The sequence below is a fragment of the Sceloporus undulatus genome, chromosome 1 (assembly GCF_019175285.1).
Source record: "Sceloporus undulatus isolate JIND9_A2432 ecotype Alabama chromosome 1, SceUnd_v1.1, whole genome shotgun sequence".
Taxonomy (NCBI): domain Eukaryota; kingdom Metazoa; phylum Chordata; class Lepidosauria; order Squamata; family Phrynosomatidae; genus Sceloporus; species Sceloporus undulatus.
The window spans coordinates 258,694,988-258,713,087 of record NC_056522.1 but is presented as its reverse complement, the minus strand read 5'-3'; the positions used below and the strand labels follow the sequence as shown (position 1 = coordinate 258,713,087).

The 18,100-nt window shown below is 45.1% G+C and overlaps 1 protein-coding gene across 5 annotated transcripts in view; it reads right to left on the bottom strand.

Annotated features, from left to right (window-relative positions):
* Positions 1–227: 227 nt before the first annotated feature.
* Positions 228–18,100, bottom strand: part of DAGLA (diacylglycerol lipase alpha) — a 162,649-nt gene continuing 144,776 nt past the window's right edge. For all 5 annotated transcript variants that reach the window (XM_042464710.1, XM_042464700.1, XM_042464726.1 and 2 more), the window contains 5 exons: positions 10,100–10,172; positions 8,887–9,083; positions 7,735–7,864; positions 6,135–6,316; positions 228–5,920 (listed from right to left, as the gene is read on the bottom strand). In XM_042464710.1, the coding sequence (XP_042320644.1) occupies positions 4,993–5,920; positions 6,135–6,316; positions 7,735–7,864; positions 8,887–9,083; positions 10,100–10,172 (1,510 nt within the window). In that variant the 3' untranslated portion in view covers positions 228–4,992. The remainder of the gene's footprint in view (positions 5,921–6,134; positions 6,317–7,734; positions 7,865–8,886; positions 9,084–10,099; positions 10,173–18,100) is intronic.

Genomic DNA, 18,100 nt, shown 5'->3' with positions numbered 1-18,100 from the left:
CTCGCACCGCTGCCGATTGCAGCGCCCGGGAACTGCAGCAGCCAAACGGCGCGGTTCCCGGACGCTGCAAAGGAGTGCGAAAATCACGCTCCTTCCTGTGCCCCAGAAGAGACGCTGCAAGTGCCGAAGCGCGCACTCGCGGCATCATTTCTGGGGCGCGACATGCGGACATGTCAAGATGGCAGCAGCCGTGTGGAACGGCCGCCGCCATTTTGTACTGACTCAGTCCATGCTTGGGTTAGGGGCGTCTGGAAGAGACGCCCCTTTCTAACCCTAGCACGGACTGAGTCCGTCCTAGGGTGCCCGTCTGTAACGGGCCTATGACAATGGAATAATGTTTTCCCAGTAAAGAATACTATAATTTGAATGCTAGAAAAAGGCAGCATTTTTGCAACAGCAACACTCCCTTGGGGAAAATCTTTCACTTTGAAATGTAGAAAAGATTGGGTACATCAAATAAAATGAGATGCCTCCAGTGATAACTAGGATGAAAGGTTAGAAGCAAAGAAATTGAGTATTTTAGAATCAGGAGAATGAGATAAGAGGGAAAAATGATGAATAAGTTGAACAGAGATGTTTGAAGATGGATAGCTACCCTGACAGAATCAGAAATGTGAACTGCTAACTGAAGCTAACAGAAAAGGAGCAACATTACACAAGGGGTGCTGTACATCTGAAACCACTTGAAAGTTGCTATCAGAAGTGGACTTTAAACACTCATCTCCTTCCACCCACAGGGAATTTACTGCAAATCTTGCTACACCATGTTTCATGTGTAGTCACACACAGGCATTCAGGATTAGCATATTGTATGAATGTATGAATACCCTCTTTCAAAAATAATTTTTGTCTGCCATATGACTAGTGAGGGCCAAAAATCTTTTGAGCTGCAGAAAGAAGATTGAACTCCAATATATTGAAAACAGATGTATTTCTTGTACATGCTCCTGGATTACATTCCAGTAGGGCCATCAGAAGTCATCAGAAGCTTTCCACTGTTAAAGTGTGCCACGAAAGTGTTTCAAGATGCATTAAATCATAAAGTATCATCTGGCAGATATCCTTTGTGAGAGCGTTTTGGCAAAGCTGCAACAGCATGTATAACGGGCTTTTGATCATACATTTCTATATCTAAAGTGCTCAAAATACAGCTTCTGAGTGTAAACTAATTGGCTTACTCTGTTTCAAACCTTCACCAGAGTAGTGCAATCCCATCCCAAATATACTAGCCAGTGATCTTGGATGAGCAAAATGAGTAAACACATGGTAGTGGCTTTCAAACCGCAGTAGAGGAGACCAAAAACCAATCCATCAGAGCAGAGAGAACATCAACATAGTAAGCTGCAGGATGTAGCATGTCTGAAAGAGGTAGCAATGTGTTTAAGCATGAAACTCAATAGTGAGTCAGGATATATGGATGCTTCAAGATGAGGCATTTACCCTGCAATTGGATGCCCAGAGCCAACCTGATTTCTGTCTACACAGTCCAAAAATCAGTCTGTAACAATTTTATGTTTTATCACTACTTGTTCAATTTTTTTTAAGATGGAAAAGATGAAATAGCTGCACAGTGATGTCTGACTGGTAGCACTAGCAGCCATACATCTGGAAGCACTTTTGTATCAGCATGTGATTTTCAAGCTGTTTCCTATAATTGGAATAGATATATGTTTGCTTCTTGTGTTTAAAAAGAAAAAGGACTAAGAGACGCCTTTTTTAAAGAAAATAGTAAATAGGACAGGCAGGATACTATGATGTCATGCAGCAAATAGATATTCCGAGTCAATTTCATTTTAATCTAGTCAGTGCAAGAGCATGAGTCACCAGAATGCACAGATAATCTGGCCAAACACAGTTATGGTGCTCTTGATTTGTCTTGTCATTGATATGGAAGAGGGGACAAACAGTCTCTTGCAATAGAATGAAACAGGTTGTAAAGGAAACAAAACCAGCAAAAATCCATGAAATAGATTTTGAATTGCTGCTCAGGTCAGGCATGATATTGTATTGCAATAGGTTGACTCAATCACAATCTGACCACCACTGAGACAACAAATTAAAACTTCTCCAAGCAAAGCTGCACCATCTCCCCAGTATTCTTTAAACCTTGCACTCCAAGCCTAAAGTAATGTAATAAAGTATGCAAACGCCTTCAACTAACCTTGCAAGATTTTTGAAGACAGCACTACTACCGCCATCCAGTAAAACAGTAGATATACTGTGTACATACACACATAGAAGGTCACACACTTCTTCCTTCCCCCACCCACATTCTCATAACCCACAAAAGTTGGGAAAATTCATTCAATTTATTTATAAAGTGCTTTTAAGTTTAAAGTGGTCTCTAGGTGCTAATTATTAGCACTGCATCATTCACAAGGCAGTGCTTCTGTAAAACAAACAGACTACTTGGATTGCATCGGATCCCTAAAAGGAAAATGCAGTTTGGGCAGCCTATTCTAAAACAAGCTCTTGCAACATAAAACTTTGCCATACCCACAACTTTCTCACTTTCATCTTAAATTTTGTCATTTATAATGTGCTCTCTTCAAAAATTACTTTTAGCTATTCACAATTTTCCACTGTGTCTTTAGTGAAGAAGGATGCCTTGTCAGCCTAAGTGGAACTATAGCTGCCTTAAGACCACCAAAAGGAGCCAAAATACTTGCAGCAACTACAAAAAGAGTACCTAATTCTTCAACAAAACAGAAATGCATTTAAAAATGGAATTTAAAAGATTGAAGGAATTCTTCCTCACTGTAAAAATATTGAAAATAAGGAAACAATTAAAAACCAAATCTTACTCTGGAAAATCCTAAACAATAAAATCAACATTTTTAAAACTGTAGGATTTTATAAAAGAAAACTTCTGGACTTCCAATGCTTCATAACTTCAAGGCAGAAAAAGTGGTTAACCCTTACGCTGTCATATTTAATACTGGCATTTTCAATTAACAACTCCCCAATTCACTAACACCCTGCCTTATTATATATTATATAATATGGGTGCACTGATTTACACAACCCCAGTTTAATGTATGCTTACTCACCAGGAAATCTCCAGAGTTCAATGAAGTCTGGTTTTCCAGTAAGTGAGAACAGAACTGTTAAAATATGCAAGACAAAATTTGATTCTAGAGTTTTGTTGGGTAACTGAACTAAGGCTGCAATTCTAAGCAACATACCTACAAGCGAAGTCTCATTGAATTAATACAGTGAGACTTACATTCAGGTAGACATGCACATGATGGCAATTTTAGTTACCAAGAAGAGCTGATGTTCTTATCTCAGCAATTTTTTTGCAACATGTCTCTAAGTGATACATAGCAAGCCAGTCATCTACTGGTACTCACCAGATACAGGAAAGCCACCCTTAGGTTGCAAAGCCAGGGAACTGAATCAAGGCAGTACCTGATGGGCTGTGATGCATAGCTAGTTAGTGCACACTAGAGACTGCATATTGAACAGACCTGTAGTAAGAGTTTTCTTGCTGCATTAATGCCACATTCTGATACGTTATGATACTTTTGTATATAAGGATAGTAGATCACAGTATGCTTAACCTATAAAACCTCTTTCACTCCTATTTTCATCCACAGAAAATCCCTGCAATTTTACACAGTGCCAACATGTCATAATGACTACTGAGGCTCTCTCAGACGTGAATACCAAGCTGCAGGACAAGGGGCTGAGATGCAATTTCGTTACTTGCTGCTCTGCAGTTGGATGACTATGAGAAGCCCCTAACATTAAAAGTGAGTGAAGGGATGGAAACATGGAGGCACTCTGTCCTTACCTTCTAATAAGGATTAGGAACAGCAGTATTTCTTACCCATCCCATAGTTCTCTTGGGAGGGAGGGATATGAAGAAGCGGAGGGAATGTTTTCTCACTAAGACAGGGATTTCCCATTTGCTTAAATAAATACCTTCTAAAATGCTTAGTAGCTCTGTAAACATACATGAGACTTCAACATGCAGTAAAAGTCTACCTTTTCCCTGAACTCAGGGACAGACCAGCATTGGTCTGCCATGATACTGCAGATAAGTGAAAGGTCTTGAATCGGGACAAAATGGTTTTGGACACAAGGATATGAGGAATAACAAAGGGTATTGGTAAGCCTCTTGAACACAAAAGCTAGTTTAAACCAACCAATCCATGCAAACAGAAATGAAAATTATGTCAGAGAGCAAGATTGTCACTAGCTCACTGCGATTTGGAAAGCCGTGCAATGGTGTGAGACCCCAGAGACCTCTCACCCCTCCAGTGGGTGAGGAAATATAGGAATGATCTTCAGCTCTCCGACACATGTACATACTTTCTTCTCAGAAGAAGTCTGGTTGATCACTGAACACAGAGCTAATCAGGGGAGCAACACACACAGCCCCATCCCAATTCTCACTGCATCCAGTCAAGGCTAGGAGAAGGGTGGCAGCATTCCTCTGGAACACAGCTTAATGACTATAAAACAGGAGAGTGTGTATAATTAAAATAATAATAAATCACAATGATGACAACCAGAATATGTGCTTGGGTCAAACATGACATGCTAGTGCAATAGGGCCCAAAGTCACAATTTCCTTCCTTTTGCCAAGACTATAGGAACATTATCTGAACCCTCAGCTTCAGTAACTCTGGTTCTCTAACCTATGGGCAGTATTTTCCTAATTTCAGCAGTAGAGGCACGGAATCTGCCTTCTTGTTGAACAAATATGCTGAGGTAGGGACACCAACCATCTAACTTCAATTAACAAGGCCCTCAAAAAGCAGCAGGCTGTGTTAGGCAGTGATTCTCTCCCTAACTTAAGAACATGACCCAAGTTATGGCATCTTTCATGCTGACATTCTTCTGGTGCCATTAATGTAGCACCTAGGAAGGGTTACCACCCTTCCTCATGCATTTCCCCCAACTCTCACCAGTTGAGTGACCAGCTCCTCCAAGTGTTATCCCATGGCTTACTGTATGGGACTAACTAGTTATTCCCCTCCCCTACTAGAGGGCTGAGATAACAAGGTCTTCTTGCTTGGTGGGACTGGTCATATTTCCAGTGGGAGTGGAAGTCCGGATTTTGTCTGTGGCCAGACATTCCTGGCTACTCATGCCTGTAGGAGTGATGTCCATTAGCTCTCCAGAAGAACTCAGGGGGAAAGAAGGAGAAACTGATATGCCTGAGGAGGGATCTGTTGAGCCTGCAAATAACCTGGGGGGTTTTGGAACTAAATTAGGTTCATACTGTGCTCTTAGCAGGATCTCCTGATCACTGACAGACTTGGGCATCTCAGCAAAATCACTGGTGCTGTCTGATACCATCATGCAGTAGATGTCCTGGAAGGAGCTGCTTTTACTGTCCAGGTTAAATAGGCTATCTATAAACTCTGCAAATTCCAGTACTTGAGGGCTGGGGTCATCACTTAGCCGCCCATTATGGAGGGTCAGTTCCTCCCGAGGAGTGAAGGAAATGGGGTCGGCATCACTGCCAGCCTCCTCATCACTGCATTGACGCTGAGGAGTGGTGCCTCCACTGTTGGGCATGGCTTCAGGAGGCTGAGTTTCCTGTGAGTGTTTGGAGAGGCTGTCAGCAGCAAGCAGTTCTGTCCGTGAACTGAGAGAGGGGTTCTCTTCAGGGATTGCTGGATCAATATAAAAACAGTGGGTCTCGTCTTTTTCCATAACTGCATGGAGGCTGGGTGAGCCACGGATACTACGGAAACCAGAAGAACGCCTTGAATCAAAGCTGTAGATGGATTCATTATCAGACAGGCTCTCCATTGTGGCAAGAGGAGCACGCCGGTCTTGCAGTTCTACAGAAAGGCGCTCCTTGGTATCGAGAAGCAGGATCTCCACAGGATCCTTCTGCACTGGAGATAGAAGCTTGGTCTCATAAAACCCTTCCAAACTGATTTCAGAGTGAGCCTTACTCCTGCAAAAGGAGAATACAGAAACATGAGACTAATACAAAGCTACCCTGTGATCTCCTGGAATAAGCCACAGCAGAGCACACTGCAGACAGGACTCCTTGTTTATGACACCACGACATTCACCAACACAACAGAGTTATTACACAGCAGGAAGGAATAAGGGCATCAGCAGCCTTTGGTAGATCTTTCTAGAAAAACTCAGAGCCATATCCTTACTTAGCACTGCTGTTCCTTCTGTCCACTGCTATGTCTCCAATTCCAATCTGCACAGAAGGTCTACTAGGCAGGGGTTGATTCTGGAAGATTAGCTCCGGGTTGAGATCCACTTCTGTAGGACTCACCATCACTTTGGCTGCAGAAAGCAAAGCAGTCTTGCCCTTGTTGTAATTTTCCAGGACCTAAGCAAAGTAAAAGTAATGAATAGCTTTGTAGAGTTATCGTTTTCACTCTAACTTCATCTTTCTCCTTGCCTATGGACCAATATCAAACCAGTGCCATTACAGATGGTAAAGAATGCAAGTATACTATCAGCAGTCAATGTATGGTAATCAAAGAACTTGGCAGTAGCAAAAGAATCTAGAGGTGGTGTCATGCTATGGTTTGAATTGCAGACATTCATCATGACAATCCTGATAGCCATGCAGGCACTTATGTTGGGTGGGAAAAACACACTCCAGGAACGACATCTGGTTCCTCAACTATTTTCTGGAGCCTCTAGGCACCTGAATGACACTCCCAGAACCCCCAGGTTCCCCCCTAAGAATATTTTAGCCTTTTTGCCCCCAAATGTCAAATATTTTCAAATCCATTGCAAAATGCAGTGGCTTTGCTCCTCACACCCTTGACCCTCCTACCGAAGGTGGAAAACAGTTTAAAATTCATTGACAATGAAATCCAAAATAATGTCATGTCACATCCAGATTGGGTTTTGTGCAGAGTGGTGGTCCATCAGGAGTGCAAAGCTCACATCCCTACCCTCAATCTAAATCATCAAGGCAGTTCTAACAGTTTTCATTTCCAGAAGGAGCTGGCAAATTTCATGATTCTTGCATTCCTTTTCAAGACTAAGCCACCCTAAATATACTTTGCATTAAAAAGTAAGAATATATTGTTGCTGAGAAAATCCATTCCTCCCTTCAACTACTGTGAGACTGCAGCTAAGTTCAGGTGGGATAGTGACACCAGAGGTAGTGGCAAAATACATTATTGTCCTGGCTAATCAAAAACATCAGTGCTACAACTCTAAAAAATCTGGCTCCAATACAACACTGAATTCTAGATCATACCCTAGAAGAGCACATGACTCAGTACACAATCAGCAGAATTTCCTTTCAACCTGTTTCTCAAATAACAGCTATCCTCTCTTCTCTTTTTCAGTCCTTCTCCAAATAAGGTAAACCATTTAAAACAGAACAGAACTCCAAAACAGTTCCTGAGCAGGCATTGTAGAAATATGGTGTTTAATGTTTCAAGAAAAGTTAGCTGAAAGTCCCAGTGTGTGTGTAAGCAGAAGCTTTAAAATGTCCCTAAAGTAGACCTCTAGATGATTGCCTGGTGCTTGATAAAAAGGGTGCTTTAGGGTTCATTTGAATAGCAGTACAGATTTTGCATCTTTCTGGATTGCAATGCATGTATACAATCCTTGTGTTACACTATGTTTGCCCCTTTTTACATCTGTGAACCACAGAACCAACATTATCCCTTCCTACAGTCTCAGGCTCTGATCCAAATGATTTACACCCAGATAAGCAGCATAATCTTTCTGATTCTTCTTCTATCCCTCCCAGTGTCCCAAAATCAGCAAGTACATTATTACCTTGTTAAGACCCTCCATTACTACGTATGGCAGGTGTTCATGTAGCATTGCTGGAGAAATTATTACTTCATTAAATGCTTTGTTGTCCCCCCAAATGGCAAAATATGTGGGTTCGTCCTGGTCACAGCAGCTGAAAAAGATGTCAAGAGAGATATAATCATGGGAAAGAAAGCAAGTAAGGGAGGTCAATAACAACTCCAGGAAGGATGGACAACCACATGCACGTGGAACAAATAACAAAGAATGAGTTGGATATTATCATGTCAAGGACCCAACAGGAGTAATTAATGATGTCATAACTCAGGTAGTTTTGAACCAATCATACTTCAGTTCAAATATGACCCCATAATCATTCAAGTACTAACCCCAAACTATCCATCAAATGTAATAAACGGATATTATTGTAAGGCAAAGGGCAGGAGCAAGTAGACTCAAGCAGTTATCTCCAATCAAACATCAGCCCCTCCCCTAGTCAATAACATTTTATGCAGAAAGACGATACCAACGAGTACAAATCGATCAGGTTTTTTCAAATACTTTTTAATTCATTAGCCCAGAAGCATGGTTGTATTCTCAAGTTAGTTATGCCATCAAATGTATCTTGAATTTGTTCAGCTTGTAAAGCTCAACTGTATTACATACCTCGAATAAATCCCTCAGATGTCTTTTTCTAGTTTGGAATACTGAATGAGGTCCTGTGCATGGATGTTCAGCAAACCAGGCAACACAAACATCTTCATGAACAGAAGCTTTAACCTTTGCATAGTTGAGCATATTCTCAATTTTGATCAATCTATTTATCCGGGAAATTAATATTTGCTGCAAATATTTTGTGTGTTTGCTATGTCTGTAAAGATCTAAAACCCTCTTTTGTTCCTTAAAAAATTGGTTTTGTTTCTTGTTTCTCAGTGTGGGAAGGTACTTATTACAATTTCTAGGCAGTTTCTTCCTACCATGGCATATATACAAAAGTAAGAAACATCAACCTACAATGTGAAGGGGGCAGCACATGGCCATGTGTGCAGCACTATCAGCAAAAATGTACAAGTTAAGAAAGAACTCTTGGAAATTGTTCAATTTTCTTCTGAGAAAGCTGGAAAAAAACCCTAAGCTGACAGGATTTAATTCATCATTACTCTCAGCTTCACCTACCAGCACTGCTCAGCAGGGTGATTGTGTACCACATGGATGATGCGACCAGGAGGGTAGAGTGGTGTGCTGGCTGACAGGGCAATAGTCAGGTCACTAGGATGGGCCCAGAGGCGGTTACTGGTCACTGAATTCCCCTCAGGTTCTTCAGGAAGCTCAGACTTGGGTATGCACTTTGTTGCACCCACAATGATTCTCCACTGTCCAAGGGAAGAGAAAGCAAGGAAGGACTCTAAGGTAATGCCATTAAGAGCAAGACAGAAATGACATCATGGTATAAAGGGAAGAGAGGAGGAAAGTTCATATTAGTATGTTTTGATGAATGCTTAAATTGAATTTTAAAGATGAGCTTCATTTTTAAACACAATGCATTATGTACATCTGATAATTAAAAATGGAAAAAAACAGCCACAAATTTCCTCTTGGTTTTTGACTTTTTAAAAAAGTAACAAAGCAACCTAAAATATTCTCAACACTAGGCATCAATTTGATTCTGAATATGTCATTCAGAGGGGTTAGACTCCAAAAAAATTCACTCAATGAAGAAGAGGAGGAGGAGGAGGAGGAGACAACCTGCACCATATGAGAAAACTTCTTAAATTTCAACTGTAACTGCTCAGGTGCATCTTGACCCAACCTATTAATTCTCGGATACAGTGCAAATCAGTCAAAGGTGTAGAAATGTGGCATTATGATCAAGGGAGGGAAGAGGGGAGGAAATTGTCCAGTGGGGGGGGGGGGGGAACGGGTTATTTGTCTAACATTAGAGCTGACAATGTAAAAGTAGCAATACATACATAGAGAGAGATCAAGAGAGACCGTACACATAATAATTCAGTCTGGCAGGCTGAAAGCCTAATTGTTGGTCCATCACCTTCCAAGATTAATCTTTTAAAAATATGTCATGATGGCTAGTGGCTTTAACAGAATATTAGTGGAAATAAATTACTATGCAAACAACAAATGAGAAACATAGCATACTTTGCCAATATGCCTCAGCTGAGCCTAACATTAGTGTGAGGTATTTTTCTACAACAGAAATTCAAGATGTTCAATTAAGCCCTTCTTTATTCTGAGAAAGTCTTTTTCCAACTATGTCAGAAGTCCAGTAGTCCAGTCGGCATAAGGAAGATACATTACAAAAAGTAGACTTTTCGATTATTCTGGGAAGCCAAATAACAGACAATTTCATTTCTACTACACTTGAATTTTTTACCTTTGGTTTGGTGCTTCTCTGTAGAACATCAAGCAGCTGCCGGCGAAATCCCTCCAGCTGTGAGAGGCCAATCCTGATTGACACAAAGTATCAGCTGTAATGATGCACCCACAGGTATAACCAGCACAACAACCATAAACAGGAAAGCAAAGTTATGGGATGAGAGAAGACTTATCCATGACACAGTGTTCAGGAAATATGTACAAATATACTGATGCTAGCCAATAACCAGAAATGTGTAATAGCTTGAGCATAGGACTAGGACTCTGGAGATCAGGGTTTGAATCCACACACAGCCAGGTGAACCCACTGGGTGACTTTGAGTGAGTCACATTCTCTCATCTCCAGAAAACCCCATGATAGGAGATGTCAGGGTTGCCATAAATCAGAAACAACTTGAAAACACACAGCAGCAACAAAGCCAATAATCCATTACAAAAATACAACTAGACACAATAAAGATAATCAAGCAGAAACCCATCAGTAAGCTCATAACACTATGAACAAGGTATTGAATTAAAAATACAAACAGCCCCAAATTGGCTGTAGAAATGTGAAAGATCAATGTCTAACAGAAGGCAGGGTATCAGAATTCAGGAATCATAATACAGTCGTCCCTCCGTTTTCACAGGGGATCCGTTCCCTCCCCCCCCCCACAAAAATGGAAACTCGCCGATATTAAAGCTGCATAGGCTTGAATGGGGTGGTGCGTGCCCGTGGGCGCTCACCATAGAAATGCACCCCATTATGTTCCGACTCCATTTGCTGCTTGCACATAAGCAAGGGCGCGAATTCCAAGGCCGTGCAAACAGAGGGGCGACTGTAATGATTAAGATGGACAGGTTGCTTACCTGTAACAGTATTTCTTCGCGTGGTCATTTGTGAATACATACAAATGGGTTTTACTGTGCCTGCGCAGTACTGTTTGGAAACTTCTAGAATCACTGAGCAAAGTACACTTTGCAACATATGGCAACTTTTTGGCGGTAACTCCGCCCACCTGTTATAAGGCCCCTGTGTTCCAGCTCTTTCCCCAGTTCTGCAATTTTACACCACGTGAGCGACATGAGAATGAGCCAATAAGAGCAGGACACTGAGGGGAGGATGGGCGGGATTTGTATGTATTCGCAGATGACCACTCAAAGAAATACTGTTACAGGTAAGCAACCTGTCCTCCTTCTTCGTGGTCTATGCGAATCATACAAATGGGTTTAGACTGACAAGCTTAGGTAAGCGGCGGAGGGAGTATCCTGAGACAAAGTAAGGTTCAAACAGGGTTGGTTTATTTAACAATAAACTCTTTGAAACCAAGAACCTGTGTCAGTCATTTTGTACCACAGTAATAACACTAGGAGTGTGATAAACATAACACAACCCTGTGTGAGGTAAGGCACATTAACAACCTGTGCAAGACAAGGTACAAGAACCAGAAAGAAGGTCCCACAAGGCCTCAATAAATCTTCAAGATCTACATGAGGTATACTGTAATAAGAGCCTGTCAACTTCACATGAATTGTGAACAAGTGCAAGAAATACATAATGTAGTGCAAATCATCAGTTTGTGACGGATCAACTTCGGTACAACCACCATTTAAGAACATGGAACACAGTGGATTGTAAACATGTTCAAGAATACATAAAAACAGTGCAATTTAATGTAAACTTGACACCAACACTGCCCTTCCAAAGGCTGCATCCCGTTTGGCCCTGACGTCCAACCTATAACATTTGATAAAAGTCATTGGTTGGGACCAAACAGCAGCTTTGCATACATCCTCCAAAGGGACTCCAGTCAAGAAAGCGGAGGATGCTGCCATTGCCCTGGTCGTATGGGACTGAACCCTGGCTGGGAGAGGCTTGCCCAATAGTTCATAGCAGAGATGGATGGTACCAGCCACCCATTTAGAAAACCTCTGCGCAGATACAGGCAGATCCTTCTTTGATTCCGAATAGCACTGAAACAGTCTCTCGGAGCAACTCGAACCTGCAGTTCTGTCCAAATAGAAGGCCAGAGCCCTCCGAACGTCCAAGGGGTGTAGACTGCGTTCGGCCTCAGTGGTCGGGTTTGAGGCCAGGGTAGGCAACACTATGTCCTGAGACAAATGGAAGGCCGAGATCACCTTTGGCAAAAAGGTGATGTCGGTACAGAGGACAACCTTATCCTTATGGAACCTAAGGAAAGGCTGGTCCCTCCGTAAGGCACAGAGTTCGCCCGCATGGTGGGCAGAAGTGATGGCCACAAGGAAGGCAGTCTTCCAAGTCAATAGTCTCAAGTCAGTTGTGACCATAGGTTCAAAGGGCTTGGATTGTAGGGCAGACAGCACAGTGTCCAGGCTCCAAGCCGGGGTCGGTACCGTGGTTTTAGAAAACTTTTTACCAGAGGGTTCCTGAAAAAAGATTTGCCCCCAAATTGGAAATGAGAGCAAATAGCGGAAAGGTAGCACTTAATAGAGGTGAGGCATAGCCCCACATCCAGACGTGCCATGAGGAACTCCAGAACTATCGGAGTCGTCACCTGAGTTGGGTAGAGGTCTATTTTGGTAAGAAACAACAGGAACCTCTTCCACTTGGAGGCGTAGGACCTCTGAGTCGAAGGCTTCTGAGCAGCGAGGATCACCGTCCGCACCGAGTTCGCTAACGAGGGACAGAGTCTCCACGTCACCAATGGAACGCCCTCGATGTCCGGGTGTCGGATCCGTCCGTCCTGGATTGTAAGCAGGTCAGGACAGGGCTTGAGCTGGAGAAAGTTTCTCCTAGAGAGGTGAAGCAGGGATGGGAACCACAGCTGTCTCAGCCACCAGGGAGTGATGAGAATTGCGTTCGAGCTATCCGATACCATCCTGGATACCACCCTGGTAATCAGTGGAAAGGGGGGAAAGGCAGAGAGCATCCCTTCTGTCCAGGTGTACGTGAACGCGTCTTCGAGGGATCCGTCGGAGGGCACTTGGGAGCAGAACAGGGGACAATGTCTGTTGTATATCGTCGCAAAGAGGTCTATCTGAGGAGTCCCCATCGACGGAAAAGATCGGTGACTGTCTCGGGATGGAGTCTCCATTCGTGACAGGTGGTTGTAGACCTGCTGAGCTGGTCGGTCAAGGCATTGTCTTGTCCCAGTAGGTGGATCACTTGAAGCAGGATCTGTGTCGGGATGCACCAGTTCCAAATTCGCAGGGCGATATTCAGCAATGTCCTGGATCTGGTGCCACCTTGCTTGTTTAGGTAGTACATGACGGTCGTGTTGTCCGTCTGGAGGAGAACTACCTTGTTGGTGATGATGGGTTCGAATGCTCTTAGGGCCTTTTTGACCGCTAGCATCTCGAGTGCATTGATATGGAGAGACTGGTCTTCTGTAGACCACCTGTCCCTTACCAGGAGACCGAGCATATGTGCACGCCATCCATCTAGGGATGCATCCGTGGTTAGTATGACGTCCAGCTGGGGCGGAGAAAAAGGCATGCCGATGCAGGTGTTTCGGGAGTCTAGCCACCAGTGAAGTGAGCAGGCGATCGGTCTTGGAATGGAGAGGCGCTTGGAGGGATGGTCTTCCGCCTGGCTGAAGGCTGAAAGGAACCATGATTGAAGAAGCCTGGACTGTAGCTTTGCCCATGGAGTGATGAACGTTGTCGACCCCATGTGGCCCAGCTCCACTTAGATGTCTCGAGCCTTCACTCTCCTGTGGGATAGGCAAGTGGTGACAGCCGACTTCAGAACCTGGAAACGGTCTGGAGGAGATAAGCGGTGCAATCTTCGGAGTCGAGGATGGCACCGATGAATTTGACCCGCCTTGATGGGATGAGGTGAGACTTCTCCCTGTTGACTATCAGTCCCAGGGACGCCAAAAGTCCTAGGGTGAAGCAAGTTGCCTCCTGCAGCTCCTCCTTGGATGGGGCCACAAGCAGCCAGTCGTCCAGGTAGGGAAAAACTCTGAAGCCTCTCTGGTGTAAATATGCTACTACCAGGGCCATGCATTTCGTGAAGACCCTTGGGGCTGTGGAAAGGCCGAAGGGGAGGACGTTGTAGTGGTACGCGTCGGACCCGATGGCGAAGGTGAGGAATCTCTTGTGGGAGCCGCGAATCCCAATGTGGAAGTAGGCATCTTTCAAGTTGATGGTTGCGAACCAGAGTTCCTGATGAAGTAGAGGGAGAATGGAGGAAAGTTACCATACGGAAACGTTGACAAGAGAGAAATTCGTTAAGGCCTCTTAAGTCCAGGATGGGCCTGATGCTTCCATCAGCTTTAGGTACCATGAAGTACCTTGAAAAGAAACAGGAGGTAATTGACTCGGGGTCTATAGGTGAAACGGCCCCCTTGTCAAGCAACCAACACACTTCTTCGAGAAGGGTGTCCGAGGGGTTGGTGGAAATGAAGGCTCCAGTTGGTGGGACTCAGTGAACTCGAGGGCATAACCCCCTACGGACTATATCTAGAACCCACGAGTCGTTGGTAATCGATGACCAGGTGTCAAAGAAGGGCTTTAGTTTGTCAAGAAAGAGGAGGTTAGGGGGGACGAAGTACGCAGGTACTTCTCAAGACCTCTTCTTGGAGTGGTCAGGGTCCTGACGGCGGGGTTTACAGTACCGACCAGGGGTGTTATTCCGCCGGCCAGAAGAAGAGGAGGACTGGGAGGGGTAGCGTTGTCTCTGAGGACCTTGTTGTTGATAAGGGCGGTCCTGGTAGAAGGGTCTTTGCTCCTGGCTCTGGGCCTGCCATGGTCGCTGCCTCCTCTTGAACGACGGTATGGATCCAGAGGACATACTGTGTTTCTTTGCTGCTGCCTTCATCCAGTATTTGAGGTTTAGGCGCTCATCCATCTCAGAATGAAAAAGGCCGGAGTCATCTACGGGCATGTCCTCAATGGTGGATCTGACATTCGGATTCAGGTCCGAGCCACTGAGCCAGGCATGCCGTCGGAGGGCGATAAATGCCGCCATTGACCTACCCGAGCAGTCAGCTATGTTCCTGGAGGCGGTTATGAGCCAACTCCCGATGGAGTGGGCCTCGTCTCTAATTTCCACTAGCTTCCTCTGAACCTTGTCCGGTACCTCCAGGACTAGAGGAGAAATATCTTCCATGACCACCTGGAGCTGAGAGGCGACTGCCCTTTTGATCACCTTGCCCAAGAATGGTAATAGGGAGATCGGTCTATAATTACTCATAGATAGGGGATCAAGGGAAGGTTTCTTTAATAGAGGCTTTACCACAGCCTGTTTCAAAGAAGATGGAACAGTACCTTCCCGAAGAGATGTATTTATTATTAGATGGAGAGCAAATTTTAAAACATCTCCCTGCACGGTCAGCCAAGAGGGTCAATGGTCAAGTGGGCAAGTTGTCTTTTTCACGCATCCAAGGAGCTTGTCCACGTCCTCGGTACTCACAAACTCGAATTGATCCAGAATAACCTTGTTACCAGAGACACTGGATACCTCTACTAAAGGTTCTACTTGAAAACTGGCATCAAGATCAGCCCTTATCTGAGAGACTTTATCAGCAAAGAAGTTATTAAATGCGCCACAGCAGGCCACAGTTGGTTCTAATAAGGGGTTCTGGGTGGCCGGGGTCTCAGTTAATTCCCTGACCAACCTGAACAGCTCTGCCGGACGAGACTCTGCTGACGCAATCCGTGCAGCGCAGAACGAATTCCTAGCTGCAGTGACTGCCACTCCGCAGGAACGCAACATGTTCTCATGGAGTGTTCTGTCAGATAAGTTCCCATGTTTCCGCCAGTGACGCTCTAGTCGTTGCGCAGCCCGCTTCATCTGCCGCAGATCTTCTGAATACCAGGGTCTTTTCTTTGGAGCGGGCCGGCAAGGACGCTCGGGAGTGATACTGTCTATAGCCCTGGAAAGGTTTCTATCCCAATTATCAACCAGGGTTTTGACAGCGTCGCCATCAATCCCAAACATAATACCCTCTAGGGCGTCTTGGAATCTTTTGGGTTCCATCAGCCTTCGAGGGCGGACCATTGTAATGAGTCCTCCACCCCCGAGGGGTTTATAGGTAGTGGCTTTCAGTCCTATCTTGACCAGGAAATAGTCCGTCCATGACAGGGGAGAGATAGCATTTATCTCCACCCACGGACAATCTCGGACCGTGCTGAAGACTACATCGAGCATATTACCAACACAATGTGTTGGCCCTGAAACCAACTGGGACAGGCCCATGGCTGTCATGGATTCCATGAACAACTGAGCTGCACCTGTTAGATCTATTGAGCCGGCCTCGAAGGGGATGTTGAGGTCCCCCAAGACAAGAAGCCTGGGGGACTCCAACACCAGCTCCGAGACCAGCTGTGTCAGCTCGGCCAGGGAGTCTGTTAGGTTACGGGGTGGACGATAAACCAACAGAATCCCCAGACTGTCCTTGGCTTTCAGAGTCAGGTAAATACACTCAATGTGTCTCAGTTTTGGTACCGAGTCTTGAAAGGTAGCCGGGCACGCTGAGCATAGTACCGGTGTAGGAGAGTGACGCCTGGGTGACCTGGAATCCTCCTCATCTGGGTCAAGGAATGGGATGGTCGTCAAGCCAGACGCAGGAGGTTCGCTGGTGGACGAGTGTCCCGACTTCCATGTCGAAGAAGTAGCTGCTTTCTTATGGCTCGTCAAGGGCATCGGGTCCTTCTAGGCAGGGGTCCCATGCTTTGACCTCTGGAGATGGGCTTCGGCGACTTGGGGCGCTTTTCCTTTATTGAGTCAGCCTTCGGAACCGTGGCCACATCCGACAGCCTGTAGCATTTTCCCTTTCTGGAATCAGCTTTCGGGTCCGGTGTGTCTTTCCTTGGCATGATCTTCAGGTCCGAGGTCTCTCCAGAGGACTTAGATTTCTTAGCTGAGGGCATCTCAGCTGCGTCCTTGGTGCTGTGCCTCTTGGTCTTCTCAGGCGTCTTGGGCTCCGCAGAGGAGGGCTTGGTCGTCGAGCTCGACTTGGATTTGTCCTTTTTGGTGGAGACTGGGCTAGAGGCTCAGGAGACTTCTCCCCCTCGGCCGTGGCCTGTACAGAAGACACGGAGGCTGATCTAGAGGGTAGGCCCTCAGACCCGCACGGTTTGTGAGGGTGTTTAGAGGGCTTGGCACTGGGTTTAATAGGGCCAAGGGCCAAATCAAAGGCAGCACTGGGTTCAGCCGAACCACGGGCTGCAACGGGACCTGGAGCCGATGTCGTACTGGCAGGGCTTCCACGAGCCGAAGTTGAAGCTTCCAGCGCCGGGATCACCGGGGCAGAAGATGGACGGGATGCCTCGTCGCGAGGTTTGATGATCCCATGCAGTAGAGCCGTCAGGTGGATTCCTGGTTCTTCCTCGCCTGTGAGGTCACAGACTTACACAGGGTGCAGGCCTTCACATCATGGTCCTTCCCCAGGCACAAAAGACAGGAGAAGTGAGGGTCCTGGATGGGCACCTTACCGCCACAAATGTCACATTTTTTAAAAGGTGCTGGCAACATCATCAGTTCTGGAATTAGGCTTCAGATCTGGAGAAACAGTGATCGAAGACGAAGTCAAATGAGCCGGGGTCAAAATGAGCCGGGTTCAACAATAGACAGTGGAGATAGCAATAGCTGAAGTCAAAAACAGTCCGAAGTCAAGATTTTACCAGTGATTCAGTCAGAATTTGCTAGCGAAGTGAGAGAAGTTTCCTAACAGCAGCCAACGCGGCGGAAAAAAGGAACTTGGGTAAGAGCGGGAACGCAGGGGCCTTGTAACGGGTGGGCGGAGTTACCACCAAAAAGTTGCCATATATTGCAAAGTGTACTTTGCCCAGTGATTCTAGAAGTTTCTGAACAGTACTGCGCAGGCGCAGTAAAACCCATTTGTATGATTCGCAGAGACCACGAAGAAGAAATTTAGGTACTGCAAAACAGAGGTGAAACAGACAAATTGAGAAGACTGTACAAAGGTGAAAAATACCACTACTCAGACATCAATATACACAAGCAAAGGGTGTTTCCATATAATGCAACACAAATTAGCTCACAGTATTTTCATCCATATAATTTAAATTGAAC